At 40.9% G+C, this 12593-nt stretch overlaps 1 protein-coding gene across 5 annotated transcripts in view; it reads left to right on the top strand.

Moving 5' to 3' along the window:
* Nucleotides 1-12593, top strand: part of VBP1 (VHL binding protein 1) — a 37772-nt gene that overhangs the window by 18300 nt on the left and 6879 nt on the right. For 2 of the 5 annotated variants that reach the window (XM_066334113.1, XM_066334112.1), the window contains 7 exons: nt 508-618; nt 1299-1415; nt 1530-1560; nt 2040-2160; nt 4173-4229; nt 4554-4661; nt 5050-9380. In XM_066334113.1, coding sequence (XP_066190210.1) covers nt 508-618; nt 1299-1415; nt 1530-1560; nt 2040-2160; nt 4173-4229; nt 4554-4661; nt 5050-5064 — 560 coding nt within the window. In that variant the 3' untranslated portion in view covers nt 5065-9380. Of the gene's footprint in view, nt 1-336; nt 397-507; nt 619-1298; nt 1416-1529; nt 1561-2039; nt 2161-4172; nt 4230-4553; nt 4662-5049; nt 9381-10275; nt 10434-12593 lie in introns of those variants that run through there. The other 3 variants (XM_066334111.1, XM_066334115.1, XM_066334114.1) reach the window with 3 other exon arrangements.

The raw sequence follows: 12593 nt of genomic DNA, 5'->3' as shown, positions 1-12593 counted from the left end.
AGTGAAAATGGTGCATTAATTCCAGATGTAGTAAATTATATGTTTCCTTAAATGTTTATTTCTGTAGTTGAAATAAACTGTTATTTTGTTCTGCTTGCCCAGTCTAGACATCCTAAAACTTGCAGCTGAAATCTGCTGATTTCTTTAAAACTGCAGCCTCCTTTCTCTTTTGTAATGGGGAATGCAGGAGTTACTTGGCTTTTCAAATATGTAAAATAAAAAAACCTCCTTTTTATAATAGTAAGATTTCCTATTTTTTAACTGCAAACTTGTTAGGTTTCCCTCTTCCTTTTTATCTTTAAAACTGATCTTATTTTCTTCTCTCTTTTTGCCAAGATGACTTTAGTGGTCATAAACCAACATATGCTTCTGTTTATCATCCTGTGACTGTTGATGGTAATTTGATTTTTTTGTTGTTGTTATTGTTTTTTAAAACTTTCTGGTTTCACTGGAATGAGTGATAATTTACTTCATGGGTGTATTTCATTACTCAACTTTTTTTTTCAGGTTTTCCTCTTCCTTCAGCTTCTCCAAGTACCACTTCTTCAACAATTAACGTGGACTTTGATGCTGTTTTTGGAGGAAAATCTACAGCACCAGAATACAGGACTACAAATGGTAAAAACTGCCTTATGACTAATTTATACCCTATAGGCAAGAATTACTTAACAATTTAGCATAATTGCTCTTGCAGTCAGAAATTTAATAACTTAATATATTTGCAAGGTGATGATGGGCTGATAAGAGGCAATCAGCTCAGTTGTTAGTAGTTATTCACTTTAAAATTAGTGATTTAAAAGGGACTGATTTCTTTCTCTGTGTAATAATAACTGTTTCCTCTCTCTCTGGGGCAACAAACTTTGAACGTGGCCCACTGGATGTCTCCTAATGGGGTAAGCTCCTGTTCATTTGTCTTCTCTGCTTTTGATACACAGCGATTAATTCCCTCTGACTCCAGTCAGAGGCACAGCAGAACTGGCTGTGTGTATCTCTTAAAGAATATCTGGGTTAGAGTCTTTCTGTTCTGTATAACAAAGTGTTATTGAAGTACAGTTAAAGATCCTTTTAGATTAGTAGGTACAATATAGTATCCCATAAAAAAATAAGAAATTAAACTATGCTTTAAAGTCTAAAATACTTCCATCATGTTGAACCTCCACATATAAATACTCAAATTAGTGTTCTCTAAAAAAAAAACCTCCCTGGCCCATGGATGTCATTTATTAACTGCAGTGGTTTTGTTTTGCATTTTGCTAACAGTTGCTTTTATTTTCTTTGTTTAGGTTTTAACTTTCTAGATGATGTGTTGCAACCCACAGTACCACCACAAAATCAAAGAGCCACTGTAGCCAGCCAGCAAAGTGGAAAAATTTTGGCAAATGACCTTGATTCTTCACTTGCTAATCTAGTAGGAAGTAAGTTTGGAACTTTTAAAACTTACTTTTTCATTTGTTACTGAAAGCAAAACAAGCTTTTTCCCCCCCTCCCAAATTAAAATACTTAAGGATTTTGTCTTTTTTCCCCCACAGATCTTGGCTTTGGAGGAACTCCATCCAAAAAGTAAGTGCATAAATGTACTTAGAATATTCTCACGTGACTCTTTGATAGTCTCTGGCACTGACATGGCAAGAATCTCATTTCAAAATAATCTGAAATAATTGAGAAGTGCATTGGAACATTGTGTTTGTGGTCAGTCACTATAACACAGGCAACATTAACTTCTAAAGTAGCTCACTTTGTTTTGCAATTGCTGTATTTTTATTGAAGTTAAAATAAAAACACTATATAGAAGTTATGTAAAACTCCAGTTAATCATTATAGGCACGGGGCACTACTGATAATTCACTTTTAAGACAAACAGAACCTCCAGACTTCACACTTACTGGAGAAAAGATACATAAGTAATTACTGAAATTGAGTGTTTCTTCATACCTTTCAGCTGTGTGCATGCATTAAGGCATGTTGGGGTTTCCTGTTGGGTTGTTTTACTCTAACTGTTGCTTCTCTATGAAAACTAACAACATGCTTTTTCGTTTTAGGTCAGATATGCAGTGGTCTCAGCCTACAGAGAAAAAACTTACTGGTGGAACAAACTGGCAAGCAAAAACAAGCACATCAACCACATGGAACCCAACTCCCTTACCCACTATTCCACACATGGTAATTTCTGTGCTCTGAAATCACACTTCATTCCAGCAAATGCTGCTTCTCTGCTTGCTTATTTATAAATTTATATTAATTCATAAAGAACAGCAAAGACATTTGATACCAGAATGGGGGTAGCAGGATCAGGATCTTAGTGAATGAGATAGAGATTTTAGCATGCTTTATTCCCCCTCAATGAAAAAGTTTGTATTAAGGACTTAACATCTCAAGTGAAAGGCTGAATACCTGTCTCAGATCATAAATTCTTCTGGGATTGAAACAAATCATCCCAGTCCAGAAAATTCCTGATGTGCATGTTTGAGATGCTCCCACGCACATGTGCACACAAAAATTCACCTTTAGGAATCTAGAGAATGTGTTTTAAGGGCAAAACTGCTGTTCCTTCCAGTCTTTGCTCCTTTTTCAGTTTTATCATGAAACACTGCTGCAACCCAGGCAAGGCACCTTAATAATGAGGTCAGGCAGCACTTTGGACTTTAGATAATACTCAACAGCAAATCTATATTTTTAACAGTTCAAAATGTTAAGTGGATCTTTTATAGTTATTTAAATGAAGAATTTTAATTTCTAGGAGAGATATTTGTAGGCAACTGACTTTTCTGTGCTTTTAAAAGAGATTTTTTTTTAAGTGTGTTGTATTCATAATATATTCACAGAAATATGAATCAGTTCTAAAATATAACCGCCTTAGAGAGAAATAGATGTTTATCTCAGTTATATAGACAACTAGGATAATTACCACATTTGCTGTGAATTTTGGACTGCTTCTGACTTAATTTTGCAATAAGCATAGTTTTGCTTCTAATGCCTATTTTCCTTGTCTTACATGACTGTGCTCATTCAGAAGTAGAGAAGTTGAATACAGTATTAAATCCAGTATTGGACTAAAAAAATGAGACAGAAAAATTTGATGAAAGGGCACAGTTATATTGCTCTTTAATATGAGATTTTTTGAGACTATGCAATCTCTTTATCCCCTCTAGGTGTTCTAGAATGTGTTGTTGGAGTGCTGATGCATTTTTATTGCTGAAACACAGAGGGTACCTTAGTACCCATTGATCACTGTGGATTTAACGTTATCTTTTTATTTCATGTGTTCATGAGGTGTAAGCATTCGGCTGTTTTGTGCCAGGTGTCTGGTCATGCATTTTCCTGGAACACCCAACAATTACTGATGTAAAGATGTAGCTCAGCTTTGAGCCTCTAAAATCTGTGTCCCAGAACTGCAAAGGTCTCAGTGTCCTGAGCGGCCTCTCAGAGCTAACCCTGCAATTCCTGCACTTGGCATCCCACCCCAGAGCCAAGTGTTCCATCCTGCACTTGGGTTTAGTGTAATTAGCACTGCTTCACGAAGCATGGCCTTATGAAGATGATAACCTGATACAAGGCTTGGAATGCTCCTCATTTTTCCTTTTCCATACTGTGATAGTGGGCAACATCAACCTGACTAAACATCTGTTGCTATTCACTTCTTAAGTCAAATGGTCACAGGTTTTCTTGCCTTTTTTTTCCCTATGCCCTTCTCTAAAAGTAGGAAGAAGAAGAAGGAGCATTGCATGCCATGCCCTCTAAAAGCTTCTCACACACATGCTTGTACAAGCAACATGCTCAAATTTGGCTAGGTGTAGTAAAATTCCTAATTCTGCTCTAAGTTGTACTAGTGGTGACTTTCTAAGCATAAAAACTGATGTTACTGTCCTTGCAATTTTTCCCCTCACACTTTAATTGCTTTAATAAATGAGCGTAGTTAAAAACTGTTATGGTACTGGACTTGAAGCCATCCCTTAGTTAGAATTTCCAGCTTGAATACCATTAAATCATTTTCTGTCTTATCCTTTTGCTATGCCAGAATGGAGTACACTATCCTGGATATGTAAGTCAATTTCTTGTAAATACATTGGTTATTTTTAGTACTGAAAACTACGTGGTTTTCAGAGTTTATATATATATATATATTACTAAATATACATGAATTTCTCTAAAATTTTAAATTTTCTTGATTAAAGGTACCTGCTCCCATCACATACCCATTGACCACACCTCAAGTGCCTGTATATGGAATGGTAAGAAACATGATTGGTTTTGTATTCCTGAAAACTGAGTTGTCTCTACCAGTGGGTTTCATGGCGTGAATTATGATGTTCAAACCATCCTGCAAATTAAATTATTGGCAATAGTGTGTGAACTCTGCTATGTTTCTCTCACTTCATTGAAAAAGATGACTCTGAGGTTGAAATAGTGGCAGTTTTTAAAAGCTTTGACTTTATTCTGTGTGTGTGTATATATGGGTCTTTTTCTACTATACTTAAAATGCAAAAAGACTTACCTTGTGGAGGTAGCTAGATTTTTATATAGCTGTTTCTGTGGGGTTTTTGTTTTTCTCACAGGTACCTCCTCAGGTTGGAGCTGCTCCTTTGATGGCACCCCATCCAGTGATGTATACACAGCCTGGTCTAAGGCCAACAAATCCCTTTGCACCTGTTTCTGAAACTCAGGTGAGTGGTGCTCTGTCCCTGTTTCAATTTTAAGTAAACAGGAGTGGTGAAGGTACGTAGGTTTTAGTCTCGCTGTGACATTAGCTGGATACTTGGTTTAGTCATGCTCACCAGACCAGTGTTGGAAGCTTCTGGAAGGATCAGGTGATGTGGGAGTGAAAAGAGGCATGGACAAGAGATCATTCACGCTGGAGAAACTGTTCTCCTGTCACCCAAATACATTATACTTGATATCAGGTCTTAATATTCTTTGGGTTTTGTTTTAAAGTGCCAAAGCCTATAGACTTAACTCACAAGTAACAAGGCAGCCAAATAGATTCTTTATTCTGAAACACTGGGAAACCATTTGTTATGTAAGTGGCATTAATATGTAATCTTTGTTTCACAGATACAGTTTATGTAGAGCCACCAAAGCAACAAGATGTGAGAACAACCAAATACTGGTAAAAAAATGAAAAGACTGAATTTCAATCTTTCCATGATGTATTCCTGAACAGGGCAACCGTTTATTCCCTGTATAATACAATATTATTTTGAACTGCAATGCTTTAGAGATTCTTGTTTATAACAGTCACTGCAGTGTGAAGTCATGTTTGTTTCCTGATTTTTTTTTTTTTTTTTTTAACTGCTCAGCAGAAAACTGTATTTTTATTGAGGTTGACTCAGAAGGCACAAGCTGGATTATCATGTTCAAAATCAAGGAGAAGGTTACATGATTGCTCTACAACCTTTGTCATCAGTGGATGACCTTAGGAATTCTCAGGATGACTGAGAATGTCAAAGCTATTTATTTTATTCCTAAATTCTGTGGCTGTTGTAACCAAGACACGACATGAAATTGAGTTGAGCAATAAAATTTTTATGTGCTCTAATAAAGACTCTGATAGAGCAGTGCTTGCATTATCACCAGGCCAACGTTGTGTGAAATCAGACAGCTTTTTCACATCAGAACAGCTTAGGGTAATTTGCAAACTTTATAATGTGAGTTTGAAATGCTGTGAATCAACAAGACACATCTTAGTACATAGGTAAATATAGTAAAAATAACAAATTGCTCCACTGGTGTGTCAGTATTACAGAGCTAAGTCAGAAGAGGCAGCAAGGCTGCAAGTCTGTGATATGGAGTAGGGAAAAGGAGAACATTCAGCCTCCAAGAGGTGCCAGCAGCTGCACTTCCAAGGGTTCCTACTCCCACCATGGGCAGCCTGGGAGTTTGTCAGTGCCACAAGCACAGCAGCACTCTGAGTCTTGTTGATAACTGCAGTAGACACAAGAGAGACAATTCTTCTTTCTAAAGTCCATTAGGTCAAAAGACTCAAACCTTGCAATCATGCTGACACACTTGTGAACTGGCAACTATTTTTGAGATTAGCCAGCTGTAGAGAATAGCTTGTGCTTCTTTTTTTTGGAATATGAACCTAGTTGTAAACCATATGAAAATAATTATTTTTAAATGTGTAAATATGTGTAAACTTTTTAGATAGTTGTTTCTTTGATGCTGCAGTAATCTTTTTCTTCTGTAGTAATTTCAAGGTAAAAAATGCTACATTAAGAAATCTGAACTCTTTTTGAGAGGAAAAATGTTTAAAATCAACTAATTTATGATGTATTGCTGTTCACGATGGGTCAGATGTGTACAGACTTCTGGAACATATTTTGTACTTAAGAATCTTCCTCCAGAACTAAAATTGGCTATGAAAATGCCTTATCTTGTATTTTTCACTGTCTGATAAAAAGTGATTGCATTAAAAAAAAAAAAAAAAAAAAAAAAAAACAACAATAGTTATAATTAAGTAGATAGAAGTTGGAACAACCTTTCCTCCAGAAGTTTTTGTGGCAAAATGCAATGAAAAGCTCTCCTGTAAAAACTCCTTCTGATGATGATTAATATTAAAACTGAGTTTTCTATTGTTACAATAAATAGACCTCCAGTGTAGTATGTCTTTTATTCTTTGGAGAGTCTGTAATTGCAGAAATCTCTCACTCTCACCATAAAAGCAGATAAGCCTGAGAATCTTGTCAAACTCTCCTGTAGAGAACTTCTAAATTGAGCACATTCCTCAGAGTGAGAACAACCCTTCTATTTTTCCAAATGCTTAATTCTGTCCAAAGAGTGCACAAGTAGTATTTCTTAACCCTATCATAAATATTTTGCCTGTTGAATCAATAAAAAAAGAAACAAAATAAAACTCCTCTCCCCAACCATTGATATTTGTAACTGCTGATTTCCTGGAAAATGAACCCTTGCAGAAATTTACAACTGTGATGCTTGATGTATATTGACTTTGAAAGAATTCGGACCAGTACAAGGTAGTTTCATGTTCAAGTTTGACTTAGAAAGGGCTTCAAGCTTTAATCCACCTTTATTGGGTTGAACAATTGTACAATTTTAAGCCAATGAGTTCTTCAGTGCCTATAGCTGCCCTCCACATGATGAGGGAGTAGATGCCATTTAGAATGGGTCGTTGTGTTGAGTGGACTGTTTCTTTGAGAAATAGTGTATTCCATAGATTCATTCAGCAATCAAAGGTCTTGTATTCAAATTAGGTCAGTCCATGGAGTTACAAATGCCTGGGCATTCATGGCAGAATGAGAGTGCTACAAGCAGGCAGTTCCTCCTAGCACTGTTAGCTGTAAGGTCTCTTTCTTATACTCAGTTCTATAAGTAATAACACATTATTTTAATAAAATATGCAAAGAAATGCCTGGCAAGCAGTATATATCTGTTATAACTTTATTTCAGAGCATCCTGAATATCTGGACTATACCTGGCTCAGACATGGATTTTAGCTTGCACTACTTGTGATTTGCTCTGGATCTTTTAATGGTTCTTTTGGTCTGCTTTCTTGTAGCAAAGCTGTCTGATACCAATTTATTAGTATTAAAAAAAGGAGAAACAGCCCACAAAGTATGTTTTGAAAACTTCATAACCTGTCTTCTTTTGATGCTTTGAAACACAGCTTTCAGCTTGATCCTTGTGAAGTAAAGATCCCTTTCTCTCTGCACACACATGCACAGGACTGGGTTTTGCCCACCTCTTCCTTGTGCATGTCCTGGAACACATTAAATGGCAGAGTGTGTGTTTAAATAACATACAAGAAAAGTGAAAAGAAAGCTGTCAAGGTTTTTATGGCTATTCTCCACAAAAAAAACCACCAACAAATACTTTGAACACCAAGGTTGTTCTTGAGGGTGACTGGACCAGCCTGCAGGAGCTGCAAACAGTAGTTGTGATGAGTGAAGAGAGATGTATATAAATATGACTTTTCCTTCCAATTCCTTGGATCAGAATCATGTTCTGAATGCTTCAGGAAGCTGATAACTAAGATGTTTCTCCGTGTTTGTGTGCACAAGGAGGAAGACTTTGATGTGTGTGCTGTACACTTTGCATTATTGTACTTTTAGTGGGTCACTCGAGCCTCACTGCTGGGACTTGGTGCTGCTACAGGCAGACTCATGGAATATGCCATAGGAGGATGACTTCTGAGGGACTTTGCAAAGGTGGATTGTGTGAGGCCTCCTGGACTTGAACATGTACCTCTCGAAATAACTGGGGTTTTCTAATGTTCTCTAGATATAGTTTGACTTGCCCTCCAAGAAGTTATTGATTTTTTTTAATAAATTTTGGACATGTGTACTAGAAAAATCTCTGTTCTGTGCACATAGTGGTGGAATATTTGTAGGTAAAATAATGAATGGACTTTCGTTTAAGGAAAAAAACCAACAGCAAATACCACATACACAAAAGTAACAACAATAAAACTTCTGAGTACAAGATTGAATACAGGGTGTATCTATCCCCAGCTGGATATTTTGATGTGTGACAGGGATGGGGGGGTTACAATTAGAATAGTATGCACTGTGGATCGGTGCTTAATTTGTACATAAAAAGGAAAACTTTGTTTGGGGTAGTTTGTATTGTAAGGATAACATCTAAAGGCACTGTATCAGTCGTTTATTTCCATTGAAAAGATTATATTTTTGAGCAATGGAAACTGTACATGTTATCATTTATACATTACTGATAGCTAGGCATAGAGAAAACGTGTTGCTATGACTCTGAAGATGTATCTGACTTGTCATTGATCTGTACATTGCTGCATCATTCTGCAGATTCTCATGATCATTTATTTAAAGAGATTGAAGTAACTGGTACAGTTACAACAGGAATTGTAACGTCACATCTCTCAGTATATCTCAGATGTGTATCCTTGTGATGAAGCTTAATCCTTTACCAAATGTTTGGCTGGAATCTCATTTTGGAGCAATGATAAAATAGGTGCTGGAACAGATTTCCCTCACCCCAGCCCACACTTTATTTATTTAATAGGTCTTGTTTTGTATGTTATGTTTTCCCCCATAACAGGTTTGTGCCTTTTATTGGATATTTATTTAAAAGGAGCTATGATAATTTAGGTTGCTTTTTTTCAGATGTATTCTTGTACAGCTGTTCCTTTATGTGAGTTCCTTCATTTTATAAGAATACAGAATGTGTGGAAAATATACTAGCCACAAACTGGAAAAAAAAATTTAAGGATTTATGTTCTATGAATAATTTTTTAAGAAATAAGCCGAAGCACAAGACTGGCTGTGTTGATATTTTAATTGTGGAACTTCCCAATTTGTTAATATGCAAATTGTTCATTTTTTTAAAAACTGCTCATATCCACATATTTGATGAAACAAGTTTTGGAAAAAAATAAACTTTGGCATATGCAAGGTTGCGTGTATGTGATCATTTTTTATGTTCTTAAGGCTTTCTATACTACTAAGCCCTGGCTGAATTAGGGTGCTTAACTGGCTTGTTTGGAGGGCTAAGGGAAGTGTAGGCTGCTGCAGGTGCTCCTTCTTTCGAAATCAGAACATTCCGGTTTGAGTTGTTGTATTTTGGTTTCTCTAGGTTTCAGAGATCTGTTTTCAGTTGTGAGCTTGTACTATTTAATGGTTCGTTCCATGTCAGTGCTGAAGCAGCAGCAGCCATTCATGAAGTGACCGCAAGGGCACGGAGCGGGGAGAACACGGGGCAAGCGTTAGCGGTGATCCTTTAGCAATGTTTATTGTAAATTGCTAAGGCATTGCTCCTGTTTGCTCTATGTGGCTTGCTATCGACACTGCAGCAAAGGCAGAGCAGCTGCGTTTGGAAACGAGGGGGCTTAGTCCCTGGGCAGAAGCGGAGGGTGGGACAGGCGCCATCTCCTTCCCGGGCCGGGGCAAGCAAGGCACTCGCAGTTCTGCCACCGCAGGCAGCCCGTCCTGCCGGAGCCTTTCCCCTTCCCGCTGGAGCTTTCCCCTTCCCCGGTCGGAGCCTTTCCCCTTCCCCGGTCGGAGCCTTTCCCCTTCCCGCTGGAGCTTTCCCCTTCCCTTCCGGAGCCTTTCCCCTTCCCTTCCGGAGCCTTTCCCCTTCCCTTCCGGAGCCTTTCCCCTTCCCTTCCGGAGCCTTTCCCCTTCCCTTCCGGAGCCTTTCCCCTTCCCTTCCGGAGCCTTTCCCCTTCCGGCCCCGCCCCCTCGTTATCATGGGCCAATGGGCGGTGCCTGGGGCCGCCACGGCCCCGCCCACCCCGCCTAGCGCCCCTCTCGGTTCTGACGTCATGACGCACGGCCCCGCGTGCTGCCCCTCGGCGCTGACGCGATGACGCACGGCCCCGGCGTCCTGGCGCACGCCGCGCATGCACCGTCCGTTCCCAAATGGCGGCGGCCGGAGGCAGCGAGGCGGCGGCGGCAGCGGCGGGCGGCAGGCGTGGCCCGCTCGGCATCCCTGAGGCGGCGTTCGTGGTGAGCGGGGCCGGCGAGCGGGACCGGCGAGCGGGGCTGGGCAGCCCCGAGGGGGCGTTCCTGGGGAGTGAGGCCGGGCATCCCCGAGGCGGCGTTGATGGGGAGTAGGGCCGAGGAGTGGGGGCTGTGCTCCGCCAGCCGGGCCCGGCCCCCGTGAGGCGGCACCTCGGCGGGCGGGCGGTGCCGGGGGGCGCGGGTGGCGGAGGCCCTTCACGGCCTCTGTCCTGCGCCTTTTCCCGGGTGGGTTGTCCTGTTTTGATGACGACCTGGCTCTTTCCAAGAGGCTCAGCTCCTCGCGTTAAGCAATTAAGTGTCATTGCAGTGCCGGGCTCGGGGCGTTGAGCAGCGTGTGGTGAGAGCCCTCCTGGCACATCCTGCATGGGGCACGCCTTCCGCTCTGCCCCCGGATAACGTGCCGGCCTCCAAGCACCTTTCATGTATCTTCCTCTCTTAATCGAGGTTTACACTGCTGAAAGATTCACTCCTCTGAAGCGCCCATGTGTTCCTGAAAACCAGCAAATGTGTATTTTCTGGAAAACAGGCCGAACTTGTTTATGCGACTTTAAAAACCGATGTACTGAGCGTTTGATGATTGTGTTGAGCAGTTGGAAAACAGAAATCAGTGTCATAATTATGCAGTGTCATAATCCCACGGTCATCTGTTCACTTTCAGCTCTGAGCTCATTCTCAGTGCACGGTCTTGATTGCTGTTTTATTTCCTTTGATCGATAACTATCGATCAGAAGGGCTGTACCTTGGTGACCTCAGGAAGTGTTGGAGGTCTGTCCCATCTGATACAACTGCCTTTATAGAAATAAATGTGTTTGACTTGCAGTTTGGTGTTTGTAGATGTAGTGCTTGTACTGCTGATGTGCCTTATCCGGGCATAGGGCCTCACCAGACAGGTACAGTGCATTTACTCTCAGTGATCCAGTTTCTCCTTTAAGGTTTTTTAACAATAATTAGGATCTGGCAAATCCCTACTGGGCTGGAAAACCATTGCTGCTGGCAGCTAACTTCCTTCCCTGCCTCATGGGAGAGCAGCGTGGCTGACAGTGAAAGGGAAGGGCTGCCCTGTGAGACCTCCCTGACCCTGTCAGAGGAGAACCTGTGCTCTGTGCTGGCTCTGGCAGCAAGCAGGACATGAACAGCCTCAGCAAACACTTTCAGGGCATCTGTCACATCCCTTGCTCCATGCTGCTGGCTGCCTTGGTGGCTGTTGGGTTTGGTTCCCTGTGCTTTCCTTTCAGTGCCTGTGTCTGAAGTGTCCTTTGTGCTGTACCACACAGCTCCAGGAGTTCTGGGGCTGTGCCTTAGCCCTGTGCTCCTCTTCAGTTCTTCATCACCTCAGGGATCTTCATCACCTCTGGATCTAAACATCTTGGAAGCTTCCTCATTCTCAGTTTTGAGAGATGCTTGATCAAATAGATGTGTGTCTGCAGAAGAGATCCTCCATGGTGATCACAGAGTGCTTAAGATGGACTTTCTTTTATTCAAAATAAGCCTGCACTGGGTAGTTGTAATGGTATTCTGCTCTGCAGAGTGAAAATACTCCTCTCTTGAGGGTAGGTTTTACCACAGCATTTTTTATTTCAGAAAATAGGTTTTTATTTAAAAAACATTTAAAGACTTGCTGATCTCTTGCTTGGCATTTCCCCCTCTCCATGCTGCATGGGCAGCCTTACTGTGAATCTTGTCTTCAGAGATGCTTTCTGGAAATGTCTTGGTTCAGGAGAGGCTCTTCACACAGTTTATGGTTCACATCTTCTCTGAGGCAGTTGTTCTGTGAATTCTTGGCCCTCTCCAGGTTTCAAGTGATGTTAAGCACTCAGAGGAAGTAATACTAAGACCCAGGATTTCACTGGATTACAAACTCTCCAAACAGAACTTTCAGCTGTGGTGATTTTGGGGCTGTGGCCCAGACATTTCCAAATGAAATGCATTCTTTGTTCTCCTGCCTTCCTCAGCAGTGAGGATGCAGGTGTGCAGGTCCCTGTCTCTTGTCATGTTCTCTGCACAGGCCCCCAGGTGCTGAAGCTGTGTGCAGAGCCTGCAGCTCTTTATTTGGGTCATCCCTCAGAAGAGAGCCCTGGGGACACGTGGGAATGCTCCATCCTGCTGCATTCCAGGGCTCTTGCAGAACATTCCTGTGCCTTGCCT

Source organism: Sylvia atricapilla, chromosome 21 (genome assembly GCF_009819655.1).
Source record: "Sylvia atricapilla isolate bSylAtr1 chromosome 21, bSylAtr1.pri, whole genome shotgun sequence".
Taxonomy (NCBI): domain Eukaryota; kingdom Metazoa; phylum Chordata; class Aves; order Passeriformes; family Sylviidae; genus Sylvia; species Sylvia atricapilla.
This window is presented reverse-complemented; position numbering and strand designations above follow the sequence as displayed.